The sequence below is a fragment of the Lissotriton helveticus genome, chromosome 3_1 (assembly GCF_964261635.1).
Source record: "Lissotriton helveticus chromosome 3_1, aLisHel1.1, whole genome shotgun sequence".
Lineage (NCBI taxonomy): Eukaryota > Metazoa > Chordata > Amphibia > Caudata > Salamandridae > Lissotriton > Lissotriton helveticus.
The window spans coordinates 1049165984-1049188580 of NC_136061.1; the positions used below are offsets into that span (position 1 = coordinate 1049165984).

The window sequence follows — 22597 nt, forward strand, 5'->3', positions numbered from 1 at the left end:
CCAGACCAAAATGGACCGCTTCACCCCCCCCAGGGGGGGGGGCTACTGGGGGAGGTGGTGGGGGGGGCAGGAAGTTCCTCCATCCGCCGAACTGGCCCCTATCCTCCAAGAAATCCATACATCCCAGACCTTGGTGGAGGGCTAAATTGCCGAAGTAAGGGTGGACATGACTCATTAGGCAGGACCTCCGTAATGCAAACGCCCGGATTAAATAGACTGAATCTAGGCTCTCCTCGGTGGAGGACGACGTGTAGCAACTCAAGGGGCAGGTGGTGCGTCTTCAGTCGCATACTCAGGAATTTCACCGCCGGGCGGAGGACGCGGACAACAGGTCTAGACGCAACAACCTCCGCCTGGTGGGCTTTCCAGAGGGAGCGGAGCAGGGTGGAGTGGTGGATTTCCTGGAGCGGTGGTTGAGATCGTGGGTCCCAGAGGGAGCCCTTTCCTCGCGGCTCGCGATTGAGCAGGCCCATCGGTCCCTGGCCCCCAAGCCAATGCCGGGCGCTCCTTCTTGCCCGATTATAATGCGGGTCCTTAATTTCAAAGACCATGACACCATCCTAGCTGAAGCCCGCAAGCAACAACGGCTCTTACATGAAAACTGCACCATAATGATCTTTCCGGATTACACCTGCTAGGTTCAGGGCCTTTGGAGAGGTCAAGCAAAAGTTGAGGGCACTTAATATTCAGTATCGGCTCCTCTTCCCGGCTCGCCCGAGGGTGATATTTGAGAACAAGGCTCTGTTCTTTGACAATCCGTCGGAGGCATAGACCTGGGGCTACGGAGGATGGTCCTCTGCGGGTCGAGGGCCGTGCCATGGATGGGGAGAGGCAAGAGGCGGGCTAGGCCGGTCCGTTCACTGGGCTCCTCAGCCTCCCCATAACCGCTCCCCTAGGCGCCGTGATCGGAGGCGGGCCCGATCGGACTCGACCGGGCCACACACGACAGTCCACCCAGGTTGAGGAGGGAGCATCGAATGGGAGGCGCTCCGGTTCATCTGGCCGGCAGGACGAAGGAGTTGAAGCGTCCAGGCCTGGCAGTTCGGGCTGGACTGTTCCCATTGGGTGCAGGGTCAAGACTGATTTGCATATGGCTGGGTCCAAACTGGAATGGCATGGTGAGCAAAAAAAACTATGGATTTTAAGAAAGATTGGGAAGGAGCCTAACCGATACTTCGACACCAATGAGGGGTCGGTGGTATCCCCGGGTACCCTGTGGGAGGTGGGGAAGGCAACCGTTAGGGGCTTTGCAAAGAAGCAGCTTAAAATCCAGAGGCAAGCGCAGCTGCAGGAAATTACTGCCAAGGATGCGCAGGCGCTTCGATTAGAGCAGCTTTTATTCGTATCAGAGGACACCTCCCAGGCTCGACAATTGGCACTTATTAGGGGCGACATCAAGCAATTATCCTTGGATGCGGCCAAGCTCCTCTGGCTGTCCTCGGTGGCAAGAGTCTATGACTGGAGGGAAAGAGAACGGGACGATACTGCACAGGCTGGCCCCGTACCCCAGGGCGAACCGTATAATTCCGGAAGTGGTCGATACAGCTGGAGTGGTGCACCGTGCTCCTATGGCAATGGCAAATACTTTTGCTGCGTACTATCAGCAATTGTACACGGCACGGACCCCCGGGCTGACCATCGCTGCTCTCCTTGACCGGGGCGGGGTGCGCCTTCCTACGCTGGAACAGACGGCCCAGAAGGACCTAGAGCGCCCCATCTCCCTGAAAGAGATTGAGGAAGCGATCAACCTGGTCCGCCCGGGTAAGACCCCGGGTCCGGACGGCCTGCCGCAGGAATGTTATGCTGCCTATTGAGGCACTCTGGTCCCCCACCTAGCAAACTTGTTTGAAGAAGCTGTAGATCAAGGATCGCTTCCGCCGGAAACGGACATCGCCACCATTGTGGTTATCCCGAAATCCCAGCCTCCCTCCCGATTATGTGCTGAGTACCACCCCATATCCCTACTTAACACCGAAATCAAACTCTATGCCACCATTCTGGCCCAGTGGCTGAAACCCTATTTGGCCTCATTGGTGAACCCAGATCAATGCGGATTCATGCCGCAGCGGGGGACCCGCCATTGCCTCCGAAGATTGCAGTTGGCCCTTGCACACCGGCACCTGATCACCCCTTACTTGGCACTCATGTCTATAGATTTTGAAAACGCCGTGGATTTCGTGGACTGGAAGTATCTACAGGGCGTATTGGCCGAGATGGGGTTTGCGCCCCAATTTCGTTCTCAGGTCCGAGTCATCTATTCCCGCCCAAGAGTGCGAGTCCAGGTCAACGGGGTACTGTCGGATGCCTTTCCCATCGCCAGGGGCACTAGGCAAGGATGACCCCTTTCTCCCTTGCTATTCGCCATGGTGATGGAACCCTTGGCGTCCCTGGTGCGGGCTGAGGATCGCCTCCGTGGATGGGAATGGCCGCATATGGACACGGACGAGATTGCTGTACGCGGATGGTGTGCTTGACTTCCTGTCTGACCCCGCCTCTTCCGGGCCACAGTGCCTCCGAATCTTGCACGACTTCGAGCGGGCCACAGGGCTGCGGCTTAACCCTGGAAAGTCCGTGCTAGTCCCCCTGCATCTCTCTAGAGAGTGCTTCGAGTGGCAGTCCACCATACCGCTCCGGAGGCTGTCCTTTAACCACTTGGATGCTAAGGCCCTGGAAAGATTTACTACCAATTTCCATTGAAATCAATGGAAACTCCATGACGAGCTGAGCTCGTCATGAGCGTCGAAGGGGTTAAGTATCTGGGATCTGGATCTCCCTTCTTCCCGAACTGGGCTGGTCCCTCAACGTGGCCCCCTTGCTTAAGAAGGCTAAAGAGGACCTCCTTAAATGGAGGGCGCTGCCTCCGAATCCCCTGGGGAGTGTAGCTTTGTTTAAAATGATGATCCTTCCCAGGTTTCTCTACGTCCTCCAGAACACCCTCTTCTGGTACTCCAAGGTCTGGTTCAAGGAACTGGACAGTCTAATCCCTAAGTTCCTCTGGAGTGGTTGCAAGGCCCGGGTGGCTTTGTCTGTCTCTCAGATTCCCTCTTATGATGGTGGCATGGGAATGACACACGTATATCTGTATTTTCTGGCGGTACGCCTACGAGTGATACACATTTGGTTTAGTGGGGGCTGGTCGGACGCTGCCTATCGGCTTGAACTGAGCGAACTGGGGATAACAGATGTCCAAGCCATGCTATATGGGGAACCTATTCCGAGCCGACTTCCTGAGGTGACGCGCTCAGTGCTGTTGGCATGGCGGGCCTCGCTCCGTCACACGGGGTGGTCGGGGAAGCTGATCCAGTGTACCCCCCTTTGGCACGGGGCCTGGCTTCGGGAAGTCCGCGGGTTGAGGGGTTTTAAACCATGGGACCTTATAGGTATCTCCCATTTAGGGGGCGTGTGGGCAAGAGGCCAGATTTTGTCCTTCCGGGAGCTCCAAACCTGTTACTCCTTCCACTCCTCTCAACACTATAAATATCTGCAGTTGAGACATGCCCTCCTCACACACATCACAGGCGACACGAGGCTCCCTGAATACCGCCCCACTGAGGCTCAGACGCTGATGGGCGACTTGGGTAGGGGAGGTCTCCCGAATTTATCATACTCTAGTCAATAACACCCCCACATCGCTAGACAAGTTGGATTGGGTGGGCACACTTGACAACGTGGACTGGCGCAATGCCCTTATGGCCCCCAGAATAGTTACTGTCTCTGCCAAACTCAAGCTGAGTCAGTTATACTACCTACACGTTGCGTACCTCACCCCCCTGCGCCTGCAGCGAGTGGGATTGCACCCAGATGCGTCATGCGCGTGAAGCAAGCATGTCCCGGCGAACTTCCTCCACATGGTTTGGCCGTGCTCCCGCTTGGAGCAGTCCTGGGGTTCCATTGAGGGAGAGTTAAGGAGGTTCTAGGTTTGGATGTTCCCCATGACCCACAGCACTCCTTGCTGGGAATCACTGACGGGCTGAATGGGTCCAAGTCTGATAAGTTGTTTTAAAAAACAGCTATGATGGTGGCCAAGCGGGACATTGCAGCGGCCTAGATAAGCCCTGATTTTTCCACCCTGGAGAAGTGGGGAAGAGGGGTGGACTGGTGTGCGACCCAAGAGAAAGCCATGTATACAGCAAAGGGGCGTGTCAAGAAATATCGCAGAGTGTGGGGGAAGTGGCTGTGGAAGGTCCCGATTGACCGGATTACAGCTTTTACTAGGGTTTTTTAAAGGAATCGTGATTGGGGGGTACAGCGATGATGTGAACTTATATCTGTGATTTCCGCGCTCTGGCTGATTTGTTTTTCTTTGTTTTTAAAATCAATCAAATTTGCTTATGATTTGATTTGATTTTACATTTTATGAAGCGCAGCGAATGCCCGAAGGCGTCTTGGCGCTGGAATAGTCTGCGGACTAGAGTACCAACTAGATCCAATTCTGAATGCCTAGTTAATTTTTAAACAGCCAGGTTTTCAGCTGTTTTCTGAACATCATCAGAGAGTTGCTGTTTTTAATCTCTAAGGGAAGGGAGTTCCATACCTTAGCCGTACCAACGACAAAGCTCCTACCCCCCCCAGCGTAGCTGTCTGTACCTGGGAACTACCAATAGTTGAGCCTGTGCTGATCGTAGATTTCTAGAAGGTAAGTATTTCCTAAGATGTGTTCTGAGATAGAGGGGTCCTTTCCCCTGTAATGCCTTAAATGCAAGACATTGCGACTTGAATATAATTTTCTTGCCCAACGGCAGCCAATGGAGATCCTTCAGTTGGTACGATATTGGTTCGTATTTGGGAATGTCCAGTATCAGCCTTGCTGCTACGTTTTGCATTCGCTGGAGTCTGAGCAAGAGCTGCGTCTGAAGCCCTGTAAACAAAGCATTTCCGTAGTCCAGCCTCGATATGGCTAATGCGGTAACCACCGTTTTTAACGCATCCCTAGGAATATATGGACAAATCTTCCTGATGATAAAAAAAAGGTAACCTGGACCTGCGCGAAAGCCTTCTGAAACACTGTATGAAATCTCATGCGTACCCCCAGACACTGATCTGGGAGGATGGCAGAAAGGCCACCTGGCACTTGAGAGGGAGACAAAGGGTGCCCAACCAATCATGGGTGCAGTGCCTGAATGCACCCTCACGGCAAGCACTAGGACCTCCTGGTGCAGAGACTGTCATGCAACAGCAGAAAGTGCCATTTGAACAAGTTGTGTACTGCTGGTTGATAGTAAACACACACTGTGGTCCTACAATCCTGGAAGAACTGACCAATCAATGCTGTAGACAGGCTAGGTTAAACTATGCTATGGAAAATCCAGTAAGCAGCTTGTTGTGCTTCTTTTTCTTACAGGAAACGGAGCACTTATAAGAAAGAATGCATTTTCAAAAGGCTCATGCCTTCAAAGCAGAAGTAGTACAAAAGGGGGTGGTGATGGACGGAGCATCAGAACCAATCAAACACTCACACCCAGTCAAAAGATCTGGGTTTGATCCATCACCGTTCTTTAGCCCACTCTGCCACCCCAGTTCAGACATGGCTGGCCATATGCAAATCAGTCTGACCCTGTGCCTCATGGGAACAGTCGAGCCCGAACTGCAAAGCCATGCCTTCCCTGGACCGGAAATAAGCTTCCGAGGACAGGTTTCTGGCATTCCAGCCATCTTCAGCCCGGCTTGCTTGAATCCAGTGGCAAAGTGAGCAAGTTTCTCACGTCTGAGCATACCCTGCCACACTTATGGCGGCCAAAAGCGGTACAAAAGAGGGTGGTGATGGACGGAGCATCAGAACCAATCAAACACTCACACCCAGTCAAAAGATCTGGGTTTGATCCATCACCGTTCTTTAGCCCACTCTGCCACCCCAGTTCAGACATGGCTATATGCAAATCAGTCTGACCCTGTGCCTCATGGGAACAGTCCAGCCCGAACTGCCAAGCCATGCCTTCCCTGGACCGGAAACAAGCTTCCGAGGACCGGTTTCTGGCATTCCAGCCGTCTTCAGCCCGGCTTGCTTGAATCCAGTGGCAAAGTGAGCAAGGGATACCCTGCCACACTTATGGCGGCCAAAAGCGGTACAAAAGGGGGTGGTGATGGACGGAGCATCAAAACCAATCAAACACTCACACCCAGTCAAAAGATCTGGGTTTGATCCATCACAGTTCTTTAGCCCACTCTGCCACCCCAGTTCAGACATGGCTATATGCAAATCAGTCTGACCCTGTGCCTCATGGGAACAGTCCAGCCCGAACTGCCAAGCCATGCCTTCCCTGGACCGGAAACAAGCTTCCGAGGACCGGTTTCTGGCATTCCAGCTGTCTTCAGCCCGGCTTGCTTGAATCGAGTGGCAAAGTGAGCAAGGGACTCACGTCTGAGCATACCTTGCCACACTTAAGGCGGCCAAAAGCGGTACAAAGCAGAAGTAGGCATTCTCCTTAGCCACTTACTCTAATAAAGTCAGTAACTAGACTGATCAAGTATCACAACTCGGAAGCATCCACGTGGTCTGCATTTGCTGCAATGACCTTCGAATGTATAAATACATCTGGTGATTCTTGTTCCTTGTTGTAGGGCCCTTACCTTATTAACACTGTGGGTAAAGTGACACCCAACTGCTTTCATAGCTGTTAATTGAGAGCTGAGGACCACCAATACTTCCCACACTGTGCTGCAAGCATCTGCTAAATTGTGGTTTGATGTTAGTTATTCCTTAGTTATTCAGCACTATAATACATTTATCCTCCCCTGGCACTCCTGAGTGTTTGAAAGACCAGCTTAGTATACCACGAAGGGTGGTAAGAACTATAGGTCAAGCTCCTAAAGGGTTCAGAACTACAATCTTGAAACTTCATAATAGAGAAGACCGGTGGACATTTTCCAAATTCAAGTATATACAATTTTCATCTTGGATTGCAACCCAAAAGTGATCCACGTGAGATGGAATCAGATTTACAGAACATAATTCCTAAGAACAAAGAAATGTCCAGAAGGTACTTGGGGCTCTGTGAAATAGTAGATGCAGAAATGAGCTCACCTTACAGAGTGTGGGGCAGACACTTGTCTAAGTTGGAGTTTTAGGATGTGTGACAAATATTTTTAAGCACTTATTATTTCACTGTAAAATCTGCTGCATTAATGAAGAATCGTGTCTTTAGTTTACACACAATTTTACACAGAATTTATTTGCCCCTACAGATCGTGGCTAAACCAACAAAACACCCCGAGCCTCGATGCAGAAAATGTGAGATGCTGCAGACAAATGACATCCACATATCTGTCATGCCCTAGGCCGTACCTCTATCTAGAGCACTGAGATTAGAATTATTTACTCCAAATTCTTTTAGATAATGGAGGTAAGTCCTATCCTTGTTCTTTTTGCGATAACTGAAGAGGTCTTGCTTCAGCAAGCCCATTGTAAGGAAATTTTATTTTATTTGATGCTTCTTGCGAGAAGTGAAATCAGTAAGAGGTGGCTCCATCCAGGTTTTGTTTCACCACAGAAGGAATGAAGTGAAGGTGCATATAAGCGCCACCTCTGAGAGCCATGATCACTTTCCTACTATAATATTTATGTGCCCTCTGGCACTGAGCACAAAACCAATGTCAGTACCAGTGTACCAATTTAGATGGCAAAAAAGGGCATTCCACAGTACAGGGGATGGGAGGGCAGTGAAGAAACTGTAATTAGTCTCCACCAGAAAGAAGTTACAGAAGGCAAGTAACTTGTTATTCTGATGGACACTTCTAACCACAGATTCCTCACGTTCAGAACAGATACCAAAGCAGTAAGTCCCAAGATAGAGGGTCTACGGTGTGAACTCAGACCAAAAAGCCTTGCGGGAGCGAAAGGGTGAAAAGTTCTTCAAGCCACACCTGGCTATCAAGGCTGAAGTGCTTCCTGAGCTTGTGAACTGATGCCCATGTCCCAGTCTGGCAACTGTCTAGGATAGGCGCTGCGTATGACGGCTCAGTGTAAACTTTCTTCGGCCCGCAAACAGTCCAGAAGCTACTTTTTGGTCAGTGTGTACCAGATACTAATACACAGGACTATCCACCTCAAAAGTGTCCTTTTCTGCACCTCCTCGCTTTTTTGTTCCAGAGAACTCCACAAAAGCTGATCATCTACCTGATGGTCCTTTGTACGATCATTGTAAATGCTTAAAGTTCTATTGGAGTCCAATCAATAGGGCCTCTCCTCTCCTTTTGATGGACGAGTTGGGGCAAAAAACGCAAGGAGACTGATGGACTGCCCAACATGGAAAGGAGTCATGACTATTGGCAACTAGGCCTTCCGAATCCTTAGCACCAGTTTGTCTGGAAAAAAGGTGGTGTGGGACAGTTGTAGCAATACAGCCTGGAGTTCGCTCACCGACGAGTGGGTGTAATCACAAAGAGGAAGACACAACAAACAGTTGTGCTTTGGCTCGAAGAGTGAACACATGAGAAACGTCAAGACCAAATTAAGGTCCCAAAGTGGCATCACAAACAGTTTGTGAGGGAATATGTGTGTTAAACCTTTAAGAAACTGCATCACAACATGTGATTTAAAAGAAGGATGGTTGGTCTGGCAATTGGAAAATAAAGGCCAAAAGGTGTGCACCTTTAATAGCAGTAATACCGTGCAGGTGAGAGACAAAACAAACAATAAAACAGCCAACAGTGTGGCTGGCAAAGGGGGCGTTCTTTTGGACGCCACACCAAGCAACAAATTTGTCCCACTGCTCAGCATCAATGGACAACATAGACGGATGCCTGGCAGAAAAGAGGACATCTACGACCTTGGGTAGTATATCAAAAGCAGTCAAATGCCACAACTAAATTACCTCGCATGGAGGTGTACATTATGCAGGTTCGGATTCAGAATCCTGCCTTGCTGCAACCTGATCTGGGGACATACTGATACAAATGATATCGGCGATCAAGAACCAACTTTAGGAAATCACTGAGAGCGAGTGAAGCAGATGCCCATTATCACTGTTCAACACAATAAGGAACCAGCAAGGGCATGAATGTGCACATGGTAAAGTAGGGCGGATGTGTGACTGCAGGGTACTATTACACTAACCTCTGAATTAACAACCTTCTTGGGGAGTTCGAAAATGGTGAGATACTCAAAACAGTGAGAATAGGAAAGAGTCAGGGGATAAGAGAATTTATTTTATGCTTCTTAGCCACCTTGAATTAGTGTTTGTTTAAGGTCAAGAAAGCTCTTTGGAGTTAGTAATCGTGTTTGAAGGAGTTTTCCAATAGCTTTGTGTTGGACCTGCGATGGGCAAGCCCAGCACAAAGGGGGTAGCTTGGCTCAAGTGACAAGGCAAGTGAAGGCTGTAGTGTTAAGCCGGCTCTGACCCAATAATAACTCCTTGTACATCCACACCAAAAAGAAGGACACCACACCACTGCTGTAGAAAAATACGATTCCTTTATATAAAAGTTCTTTGTTGTAAATAGGGTTGACTGGGAAAGCACATATACATTTCTTTTGGTCATACAGTTCTGGTAATAAATAGTATTAATAAATAGAATAACTTCAGGAATGAATATCACAATAAATATCACAATAAATATCAGAATAAATATCAGAATAAATATTGGTTCATTTAAATACACAACCACATTTTTCTTCTGGTATCGCTGCCACCAATTAAATACTTTAGAATCATTACATCGGCAATACGTTTCAAATGGGAAAGATAACTCTTACAGTTTATGCTGTTCTCAATAACCAGGTATACGGCTTCTCTGAGCACAAAATAAGGTTTGGGACTCTTTAATAATCACTCAAGGCGTATGCGCGTATATCTAGAAGGCAAGGAAACACAGTAAATACATCATTTGCACTCGGCGGTCACCGGGATAGGATCTCTGCTTTGCCGGTGAAGTCTATGCGCGCCTACGGGCTTTAGCACCACTTGAGCACAGGCGGCACCAGTTCAAAGTCATTAGACTGACGAACGGGCTGCCGGAGAGGTCACACAACCTTCGCGCACAGCCAAATAAATGCCGGTTCACAGTTCCTTCACAACGCTGCATTCACTATGAGGAAACGGGCCCACCTCACATCGGCTGCAATTCAAGATACGATTCAGTCGGGCACAGCACTCCTCTCGTTAGCGACGGGGCTCTCAGGGGCTCCACGGACCTCCCTCCGACTTCCTCATTCAGGGTGGTTCCCGCCCACAGCTACAGCTCCCGGGTCACTGGGGAGTGGCAGAGACGCTAGTCCCGCCCAACGAAGGCCGGCCTTTCCCCACCCCGGCGCACCACCTCACTTTCAATCATCTGCGCAGGAAGCGCTCTACGCTGGTGGGGCTCGGAGACGTCCGAGCTCCCCTCTAGAGGCACCTGTCGCGAAGGGGGCACAGCTGACGATCGCGGTCGCGGCGAACTTGCTCTCGCCTCGCGACTCGATAAATCGATCACAGTTCACCACCGGGGGGGGCGGAGAGGCACACGAATCTGGCCACAGTCTTTGGGGGCAATGAGGTACTCGCTGGGCAGGCGCTGTAGGCGCTAGGTCACTTCTCACGTAGCTGACTGGAACGCCAGTCAGACACAACGCCAGCACCCCTTTGCTGCTCTACTGCCTGCGCTACCAGCCACCTCAGGGGTCAACAGGGCAGGTGTCAATCTGGTGTCAAGTCTGGAGTCTCTTCTCTAGTCTAATCAATCTTCATCATCATCTCCTAAAATGGCCGCCAGGGACAGGGCCTTATATAGCCAGTGCCCTGGGGTACTGGCACGAGCCAGAAGGTTCTAGAACCTTCTCTGGCTGTGACAATGACAAGGCACTCTTGAGGGGTATTTAGGACACTCACAGCCACCGTACTGGGGTTCTAGAGCAGCCATTTTGTGTACCTGAGGAAAAAAAAGGAATTCCTGTCAGAAATGCGTGCCAAACAAAGGGCGCCAAAACCTCAAGAGGCCAGGGTTCATGAAGGCTCCAATGGGAGTCACTTCACATGAGAAAGAAAGGGTGCCCTCCATTTTAGGTTCATTTATACAGGTTGACAACCCCAGTTTGTAATGCCACAGGTTTGGGCCAGGCGCCTTGTAAATAGGTGCCACAAACCTTGTGAGCAACTGGGCGTCAAGGAACAACTCACCCCATGAGACAACACATAAAAAGTCCTGGTAGACAAATAAAAAGCGACAAATTTTGGGAGGTTCAGGGGAACAAAAGAAATCATAGTGGTGAGGGGACTCTCAGAAGCAGACGGGTCTAACACTTTGGATATATTATGTTTTTCTGTATTAATAGATGGGGGCAAGGTAAAAAGATTTCATGGGGAGTTATTTGTGAGATCCAGCAGAGAGAGTAACTCTGAATAGTTTAGCTGATGATGTGTTTGATAATAGCGGCCCACTAGTAACTAATAACATCATTGAGGAACAATTACCAATAATGTCAGCTAATAATGATACTCAGGATTTACTGACTCCTGATGATCATACTGCCATCTCTTTGCCCAAATATGAACATAAAACGCCCATGCTACTTGAATACGGCGTAAATATAATGAGGAGTGCTGGGAATAAACCCATTATACATCGGAGCAATTCCGGGTTATCGACTCTTAGCTGGAATGTGGCAGGATTGGAATCTAGACTCTCAGACCCCTTATGGGCTAAGATAATTGAGGGTATAGATATTGTTATGTTTTAGGAAACGTGGGCTGTTGGGAACTTGAACATAGAGGGTTACCACTGTTTTAGTATAACATCATCCAAACCTAGTTTTGGTCGAGCAGTGGGTGGTCTGTTCATTGGGATTAGGATTTTGGCTGGTGGTTCAATTAGAGACCTGTCCGAATCCGAATATTCAAATCCTTGAATATAAGTTAAAGTCAAAGACCAGGATTTATTTAATTAATTTTTATAATAATGATTTTTACTGTGTACCGAATAAGAATTTTAAGGCTTTATCAAAGGTCCTCCATAATCTGGAATTTAGCCCTCTAATTGATATAGGATCAGGGATCCTAATCGGGGGCGATTTTAACGCAAAGATTTCAAAGACTAATGGAAGTAAGGATAAGACTTACTTAGATCAGGCTGAACGGAGGGGCATTGAACTATCTAGCTTACTGACTGAATTTGCTCTTGGTAATGCTATGTCAAGAAATTATAGTCTCAGTGCACCCAACGCCCCAACGTTCATGGGAAGGGACAGTAGCTCTACCATTGACTATATCTTTATGTCGCCCCACTTAATAGATTGTATAGTAAAGTCAACTGTGGTGGTGACATCATTCAGCGACCACAATCCAATTGTGGTAACTCTGAATCTTGCCCCCAGCCCGGTTTATACGAACCTAATTGGTGCGAGGGATATTACACCTTCAATCGATGGACTGAGATTAAAATGGAGGGGGGTCGATAGCGGGGTAATTCTGGATAGTGTACAAACTAAACACCCGTACCTAATTAAATCCTGCCTATCCATGGACGGCAACCATTGTAGGATAATTGCTGATTTTGAAAAACTGTGCTCAACTATAAAAACTCTTCTGTCAGTACCACTACCTACGGAAGACAAAGAACCTAGGTGGTTTGACTCAGCCTGTTCACTTGCGAATAAAGAATTAAGAAGGGCACTCAACACTAAACCTAGATGTAAAATGACTATCCAAATAGCCAGGAAACAGTATAAAACCAAAATAGCGGACAGAAAGGCTACCCTATCATCTGAACAATGGGAATCACTAGTGACCAGCGCAAATTTGGGGGGCAGCGGACCCTTGTGGTCCGCGGTCAGGAAAACAAGGGAAATGGGCAAGAAGCTTACAATGACTAGCTGTAATATAACCAGCAGTGCTTGGGAGACCCATTTCTCAAACATTTATGCTGTACCGCCTGAGGAAATGTCGACCCCAATCGCTGGACAATTGCAATTGCGCGGTCTACAGATTGAGGCCCATGAAGTAAAAATAGCTATAAACGAGAGCCTTGGAAACAAGGCGCCCGGCCCTGATGGTCTGCCTATTGACATTATTAAATATAATTTGGATTTATGGGTTCCAATCCTCCTAAATGTCTTTAATAGTTTACCAACAGCAGCCATGCCCGTCACGTGGGCAACTAGTACTATCGTTCCAATCTTTAAAAAGGGAGATAGGTCAGAACCGGCTAACTATCGTCCGATCTCCCTTCTGGACGACACTTTAAAAATCCTGGGACGAGTAATTTATAACAGAGTACTTGAATGGACTGAAGACATACATTTACTGGACCCATGCCAGATGGGATTCCGGAGCGGGGTGGGGACAGTGGAGCAATGCTTAAATCTCAAATTAATAATCGATAAGTATAGTATTGCCCGATCGTCCCCCACCTACCTTGCTTTTATGGATCTTTCATCCGCTTTCGATCTGGTGAATAGATCCAAACTCTGGATAATCCTACTGAACTATGGGCTAGATGAGGCACTTGTTGGCTTCCTGGCCTATCTCCATACGGACTCGAAAGCTCGAGTCAGAATTGGGTTGGGCGGTGAAGTCTCTGGAGCAATTGACATTGGTAGGGGGGTGAGACAGGGGTGCGTTTTAGCACCCCTGCTGTTTATCATTTATATTAATGGTCTATCTACCAGCCTAAGGAAAGTCACCATCGATGTCCCAACAATTTTAGGGAAACCGCTACCAGCACTTTTATACGCAGATGATGCGGTGCTTATAGCCTGCACACCTAATGCCCTCCGCCTTCTTGTCCAGAGTTTTGTTCATTTTATGGAGGATTTGGATCTGCGGGTAAATTTTAAAAAATCCTTCATAATGTCTTGTGGCCCAGGGAAAAGGAAGCTCAAAACTATACAGATAGGTACAGATAAACTTGAATCTGTGCCCACATTTCCCTATTTAGGAGTGGTTTTCGCTGCGAACGGCTCGTGGAGTGGGCATTTGGCCCACGCCACGAGCAAGTTCTCGAAAGCCACCAATTCTATATTGAGCTTGCCCCGCCCGAAGAAAATAGGTGCCACTAGAGCTATTTTAAAAAATGTTAAACTACAGTGTCTACCCGTTGCCTCTTATGGAGCGGAGGTCTGGGGATTTCAAGGTAGCTCATGCATTCAACGGGAAGAAAGCCGTTTTTGCAGGAAAATACTGGGCGCTCCAATCTCATCCTCTGATTATATCTGCCACAATGAATTAAATCTCCCGTATGTTAGTGATTTTATTAGAGCAAGACCAGCACTGTTTTGGATAAGAGTCTGGAGAAATGATTCAGCCATCCTCACACAAAATATTATAAAAGACTGTTTAAATTGTGATCATGGTATGGCGATTCCTTGGCTCTCGGGAGTTTTTAAAACATTGTGTGCCGTGGACAGAGGCAATTTATTCTCAGACCCAACCAGGATCGAGTCCAAGGATAAAGTTGAGGTCAGAAATGCACTGTATGCACTTTATAATTCCGAAAGGATGGAAAGAGAATCATCAAAATCAACTGTCGCAAAATACTTGGGAAATGAATTGTGTAGGCATCCACTCCCGCCTTATCTCTCCCTACCTATGACCAGCTGGGAGAGATCACTATTGTTTCGTTTAAGGGCGGGTTCAGTAACATTTTTGTTGTCTTTTCCCTTGGGTTATTGTCATAGTTCTGACTATAAACCTTGCCCGTGCGATGGTGTCCGCTTACAGGATGATTTGCATTTCCTATTCTTTTGCAAATTTTATGTGAGATATATTAAATGGTTTTTAACTCGGTATTTTAAGAAATATAGACCACTGACACTTAAGGAGTCCTATAGAATGCCAGTTTCGCTGGATTCAGATGAACTAATTTTCCGTACTAGTACTTTTCTGAGACTGATAACAAGAGTGCGCAAAACGATGGAAAATCCCTGAATTTAGCCTCTAAATAGTATAATTGTATTGTACTTTTATCATTTTTATTATTATTATGAAATCTTTTGAACTAATGTATAATACAAATGAATTGGTTTTTTTTTATCACGGTACTTTTATGAATTTTATGAAATTCGAATAAAGGTCTTTTGAACTTGAACTTGAACTTGTGAGATCCAGCAGATTGGTTGAACATAGAACTACAGTTAATTGGAGGCATCCGGTGTGAATGTTGACACCTTACTTATGACTGACCTGTTCAAGCATACGGAGTTATCTAGGAATGGTATTGTCTAGTTTGTGAGTAAACACCTACATTACAACTCAAGTAGTTTATGATCAAGTTGAAATGGATGCACATTGGTTTATTCACAAGTTAAGTGAGTGGACAGCACTGGCCAATACATAAACTAGTTCATTCTTGAAAACTGTCCCACCCATTTCCTTGTTTAATTTCAATAGACCCTTTTACTTCAAAATGCCTGGGAGCAGGAAAGCCGACTTCATACATACTCATCTTATTTAAACATTTATGATTAGGATATTTGAAGCTAGTAACATCGATGTACTTACAATTTGCAGGTAGGGTATGCTGACATTGAAGCTATCATTCATATTTGCGTGCCAAACTATTCGCACATTAGTTATGAAAAATGTTCCCAAGTTACCCTGAAAAACAAACATAACATTATATTTACATATTCAAAAACTCATAAAATTGAGGCTTTTGAAATGTTGCAAAATCAGTGGTTAGTTTAATTTAAAAGTACACAGAAACAGAAAACTCCAAACTATAACTTTATCATGAAGAAGGGATGCACTTCAATTGCAAATACCAATTTGTTTTGATGTCATCTGCTTTGCCCATTTTACTGGCTCAAAAGTGTTAGTTCTGACTCAAAGCAATTGGCTAGCAGCTTCCATAGAGATGTTTTAAGCAAGTCAATCATCAGAACTATTTCTCTAGCTTATGAATATGTTAGTTGAGCGTCTTAAAAACTCGAAAGCAACTTATTTAAAATGACACTGCACCGTGGATCTAAAGTAAAATGCAAATGGCCTAGTGTAAACATTCCCTCCTTCTTATAGCCCCTATATGGTTTGTCTTAACGTATTTTTAAGTAAATTGTTTTGGTGTGCTCCACCTCTTTCAAAATGGATTTGGCCTATTCCTGCTTATCATCAGGAATAAAGTTTGACTAAGAGGCAATACACACCAACATCTGTCTATCACACATGCTACATATTTCGAATTTTATTTAGAGGAGTTTTGTTAATGATTGAGGTGGCCATCTTGACGCAAACTTGCTTTCCAAAAGTCTACCTTTGTCTAATTTTGCAGTAAGGGAATGCAGTACATAGTGAGGCTGAGTTGCTAGAGGGGCGCCGGGCTACTGCTGAGATAACTGTCTGCCTGTGTTGGAGTATTATGCAAACTGAGATACTCTCTGGGGGTCTTGTCCAACAAATCGTTTTAGTTGTCTGTCATCTAAGATCTATTGTCTGCAATATAGTTTCTATAGTGTGAGCTTTTGCTCATGATTGGATGACTTTCTGGTCTATTTCAGTTCCTTGCTCCATATTTGATTACATTATTCCCTATTCTTTGCTGTGTACCAGAGGCAGGGAAAGAGCTTTTCGCCATCGTTTAGATTGCCTGACTTGTATCCTTCCCCTGTTGATTTGAGAGAACTAGTATATCATTTCCCTTTATCACTTCATGGGACAGTAGCATTTCCTAACTCTCTTTCCTTGCTCTTTTAGTCAGGAGCTGTGCTCAGCTAATTTTGAGACATGTTATAATGGTTTTCCCAGGTTTCAGACAGCCTTGTGAGAAGACTCCCACTTTGATCTTCAAAGAGTACTAGCTAAAAGGAGCACTGACGGTGGAAAAAGTGCTTTTTCTTAAAGCGTTTTCATAGTTTTCTTATGAAAATTGATTGACTAGATCAATTTGAGCCATCAGTTGAGTTTTGGGTGTCGAGTCCTCAGGACAAAGCTCAGGCTGCTCAGAGTTGCTCCTGATGGGCCCTTATGTGGATGCTACTCGGCGACCGGGTGTTATTGTTACAGCATCCGCTGCAGGTTAGCTTTTAGTTGCTGTTTGATCTTATTGGCAACAAGTTTAATTAGGAGCTAAGGTGCACATGCATCAATATAGGCAATTGCGATTCCTTAGTTGCGATTATTAAGGAATTGCAAATATGAAGTCACAATTGCCTAGGCATGTAGGAATCGCAAAAAAAAAAATGCGATTCCTACACATTCATTAGTTGCGACTCGCTATTTGAGACGCGCAATTAAGGAATGGCTTTCTAATAGGAATCAAAGAGAATTGCATGCGCAATTTGCGAGTACCTATTTGGTGTATGCAATTTCAAGGGTGCAAGGGTGCCAAAAGCACACCCTGATGCACCCCTGAAAGTGCAATTAAGAAACATGTTGCACACACACATGCCCCAAAGGCATGTGTGTCTGCAACATAGAACTTTTAAAAAAGCACTTTTGTGCATTTTTCAAAGTTTTCGCAAATTACCATCAACTTTAAATTGATAGTAATTTGCGTTTCTTAATAGCGAAATAGCAATTTTTTTTGTTGCATTGTATTTAGGGAATTACAACTTGCGATTCTCTAAATGCTATCGCAATATAAGTAATCACAAATTTTGAGAATACTTAAATAGCGATTTTTGCATTTGGCATGATGCACCCCAAATGCAAAAATTGCGGTTGCAAAGGGGCAGATTCTGCTAATCTGCCCCTTTGCGATCGCAAAAAGCAATGATGCATGTGCCCCTAAGGTTTGTAAGTGCCTATCTTGAATCTTGATTTCCTGCAAAGTATAGCAGTTTCTCTAGTGCAGGAGGTTGACAATAACCTGTTTCGGTGTACATTCGATAATCATTCCTATAGTTTTTCTACAGTTCTACTGTAGTTCAGGTGTTTTTTTTCTTAGTCTCCTTTTGCCCTTTTTGGCAAGGTATTTATTTGGTAGTAGCTCAAGTAAGTCAAGCCCAGTTCCACTAATTTTCTCTCTCATCTCCTGAGTGAGGTAACAGTTTTGGTAGTAGCTCCAGAGTGTGCTATGCTAGATTTCTAACCAACGGTTATTGTATGGGGTGGTATCTCAGGCACTTAAGATATTTCAGTCTAAAGAGTTTAAGGAGTTATGGTGCAGGGCTCGGGGTAAATCCATGTTGCATGTGTTGATTTCAATTGCACAAGTAGGAAGAACTGGGTCTAGTAAATCAGAGAATGTCTTGGACAGACCTGTTGAAGACAATAATTACAATCTTAAAAAGAAACACTCCGAGTCAATTGAAATGCAGACAAGAATATAATATAATAACTCAGAAAACCTATTACTATATTTATATTTCAAAAGACATACTTATTATTCCTCCTTGTAGCTCAACACTGTGATGACTAACAAGCTTCATGCACTTTACTCACTTGTTTGAAATGTCCGCATCCTGTTAGGATTTTGCACCTTACTATTTATTGGATATATCTGCGCTTTGCATTTTAGGCATCTGGTCACTTGGTATATGCATTATTTTTAAAGTATAATACGTTGTGTCATACTGAATGTTCATGAAATGTTTTCATTTTTATTGTTTAATTTTGACAACTAACTGCAGCTTGTATGGATTCCCCTTGATAAGCATGCTTTTATGGTGATATTTTCACCGAATAAAGTTGTTTTTGACTTTGACTAACAATATATCAATATATCTTTCTTAAAGCAAGGACTCTGCTTTGCAGAACAGCATATCTATCCTTTCTCACTCTCGCCATCCTTTCCTCTCCCTGGAGTGGTAGTCGGGTACAGCTTTTACAGAACCAGAACTTTATGAGAAGTAGACGTGAAGGACTCAATCCTGCAGGTGAGAGAATTCTACAAATGGTTTATGAGAAGACTTGGCTAAATAATTCACAAAATTAGAGCCTGACAATTGCGATACTTGTAACACTCTTCCTGTCGCCTGCCTCCCACTTATTTTTTACTGATATACTTTTTTAGATTTTGCGGAGTCTCAGCAGCTGAAATCTGCTACAGAGTCACTAGCTTTATGAAATTAATCTGACCATGGGACCATCAACTTCTCAAACTTTCAAAGCCTTGATCCAATAACTTTCATCCCCTCCTACCAGTCGTGTCATCATCCTTACCTCCTTCCTGCCACTCACCCTCAACTCCCCAAACCCATGCTTTGTTTTAACTTTTTTTTTTTATTCTTGAGAGGGTTGGGCAGCTGCTTTGAGGTCATACTACTTCTTTAACTTTGCACAGGATACTTTTCAAATGTTTCAATCTAAAATGTCAGACTGCCAGTTTGGAATGGTAAATTATAAATAAAATAAATGGAAGACTTCCGCAAATGCATGTACACACACAGAAACGATTGTTGAACGATGTTTCTTTTGCTTTAAGACAAATCACTCAAAGATAGTCACCATATATGTGCAAGCATATGCAGCAGCCAGATTGTAATAATTTTTCTATCTCCAAGTAAAATCATTCCAAGATGGCAGCTGCGCCTGCATATATACTTGCAGTGGCAATCTAGGGAAACTAAATCATTGGCAAAGCAATAGATTTCATGACAAGACTTACTGACTTTGCCATACAGGTTTCTGTAGTGGCAGTACAGCCACAGGAATGGCGGGGGTTTATATTATCTTTTTAATGTCAGCCTTCATATGATGAAGGACTGGTATCAACTGAACGGATCTTCTTGAGGACTCACTGACGTTGTAAAGGAAGCCATCAGACTTTTCTTTACCAGTGACTGGCACATTACATCTTTGGGATTCCGACTTAACTATTTAATGAAACCTTACAATATCAGCAGGAGACGAATCTCATGGAGATGGTGCCTTTGCCCTTCTGTTTAGAACTGTGTAGTCCACCTATTAATTCTCTGTAACATCCCATAGCTCTACTACTTCCTCTTCTTCGTCTGCATCTGCGTCACTATCCTCCATAGTGTTGGTTTCGAACTGTGGAGGGTCTGCGACAGGCAGTAAGGGAAGACGCTGCACTAGCACCAGGAGTGGAAAGTATGGCGGTTATGACGGATTCAAATGTGGCAGCTGAGTCTGGCAAGGATCAGGAAACCCCGTGGAAAAGTCATGCATCATAGCCCGTAACTCCCCGGTTATGTCAAGTGAGAGCTGCAGCACTGCTGGCTCGGATTACCACGATTACTACGGTCTGGGGTCACATTAATGGTCAGAGCCATCACCAACGTTAGCCAGCCTTAATACCAACTGTTGAACACTCTGCTCTTCCCTTGTCATTACCACGATTACTACGGTTTGGGGTCACATTAATGGTCAGAGCCATCACCAACGTTAGCCAGCCTTAATACCAACTGTTGAACACTCTGCTCTTCCCTTGTCATTGATATCATTTTGGATCTTTGTTGATCCTTCTAGCACACGTCTACACAGGAGGTGGTGAATGAAGTACTTGTTTGCTGGTCCTTCTTAACATTTTGGGAGGTCTGACTGATTAAGGTGCCCTTATTTCATTGTGTGAAATAGACTGGACTTTGGGCAGCAAGGATGCAAACAAGTGAAATACCTTGACACTTATCACATATTGATTTTTATCAGAACCCTCTAATGCACCTTGATTACCCATTCTGGCCAATGTTGTTCAATAAACATGTCAAGAAGCTCAAATGTGCACTAGGGTGTATTGTGAACTTCATTTTTAGACACCCAGACAATTCCTGCTTTTGACCAAGAAATGTCAGGGCATATTCCGGAGACATGAATGTAAGAGCTCTTTTAAGTGGGAACAAGGCGTTGATCTCTTAACTCGCAAAAAATATATATTGGCTAACTCTAGACCCAGGATGCCTCCTGGCCAAACACACATTAGTGTGATTATTAAGTCAGCTAATTATCAGCAGTATTTTTAAGAACATTTAACTGTTTTCTCCTACAGCTGATTTTGAGACTGTGCTTGGAGTTGCATACTCAAGCCCATTTAAAATCTGGTGCCCAACAGTCAGTCCACATCACCTCAAGCGAATAAGTACTGCACCCTGCGCTCTACAGGCCAACTAACTATTCAAGTGAATTATGAAGCAGTTACTTTAGAATAAACAGTTTTTCTGACACAGGGGGAAGGAGAGAGATGAAAACCTTCTTTCAGGAGGATCCCATGCTTTTTTAACACTTTCCTCATCTGAAGCTTCCTCGAGCATGATCCTGGTGAGTTGGAATATGCCCAACTACCTTGAGAACATCCCTTACCAATGAGTCCTGGGTAAAATTGAAAATAGATCATTTTTGATTGTGTCTGCAAGGTTATATGCTAAAATGGAAAGACTGTGTAATTTGTTTAAATGTGATTCATATGAATCTTTGTAAATGAAGTTTTTATTTTGCTATTCTGCCAACTTGAGGCTCAGATTAATAAAAAATAAAAAGAATTCATAAAGGACTATTGGAACGCCCATCTATGTTTCAGGTATTTGTTTGTGCTCCTTGCTGAATTCTTACTACAACCTCTGATATTCAGTTGAGGCATTATCAACCCCAAATCTGCTTACAGTCCTTGTTCAGATTACCTTACTTGCCCCTTCATGTTCAACTCAATGATTAGAGATGGATTTTGAAAATATGAAAGTGTAAAAGAAAACTGTGCCGGGCTCATTTTACCAATACAGAAAAAATATTTTCTGTACATTTGCCATTACATCTGGGGAGCAGACTTTCTGTATCCACTGAATAAAAATCTGATTTAGGGCTTCTGCATTGCTGGTCATACACTACCATTAGTGTGAAAGTCCAGAAAATTGCTAGGAGTAAGCACAGTTTACTGGGTCTTGGAATACAACGGCACTAATAAAACAAAGAGTTTAAAACTGAACATTAAACAAAAGGTTTTTTCACCATTGAGAGTTGAACTATTGATAGACTGAATAATACATGGGACACATGAAAGCCTTGCTGCATTTTTCCTGCACTTAGTTTTGCTTCTCTAGTCTCACAAAAAGGACGACCCAAACATTACAAGTGTGTGCTGGAGGAGGTGTCCTGTTCTATAGTATTTAAAAAAAAAACTATATGAAGGCCTATGAAAATATTACAAACCAACACAAATTTAGCACATTTTAATTGTATATTATATGCCTTGTACCTGGTCGCTGGACAAATTCCACACTCCGTTAATTTTATCATACACTTGCTCTTGTGGAAGAAGTCTCAGTTGCTTGTTTTGAATTAGTGCGCCCCTCAGTTTGAGATCCCTGTACATTTTGGATGTTTCATAAGCTCTAAATAAAAAACAAAACAAACAATTAAGGTCCTTACACATCAATTTCTATGGATCCTAAAAACATATTTTGCTACTTGTTTTGAAGTGCACACCCACACAAATAAGAGACTAAAAAGCAAGAGTAGGATTCAACGGGCCAATTCTTTAACTATTAGCATTAGCACTGCATGAAACAGTAAATAAATGCATATAGGAGATTTCCATTTGTTAAACTGATGAAACAAAAAGTTCGTATCAGTTACTGAGCAAGAGAAAACCTTCAGGTTTTCTTGTGGCAGCCTACGTCTGACACTACTCGACAAGGAATGTCAATCTTGGGGACTACTCATATCCCTTTACAACCTATGTTTTTACAGTATTCAACACAGGACCAGAAAAATATTAGTTTCTATTTGTGAAAAAGGAGCCTTCATAAGAGGCCCCCACTTTCAGAAAGAGAATTTTTAATATAAAATAACATATA

General features: G+C 44.8%; 1 protein-coding gene across 1 annotated transcript in view; it reads right to left on the minus strand.

Annotated features, from left to right (window-relative positions):
- The window catches only part of BBS5 (Bardet-Biedl syndrome 5), a 135377-nt gene that overhangs the window by 66178 nt on the left and 46602 nt on the right, over positions 1-22597 (minus strand). Inside the window, exons 6-7 of the mRNA XM_078681613.1 lie at positions 21997-22132; positions 15411-15506 (exon numbers count right to left, since the gene is read on the minus strand). Coding sequence (XP_078537739.1) covers positions 15411-15506; positions 21997-22132 — 232 coding nt within the window. The remainder of the gene's footprint in view (positions 1-15410; positions 15507-21996; positions 22133-22597) is intronic.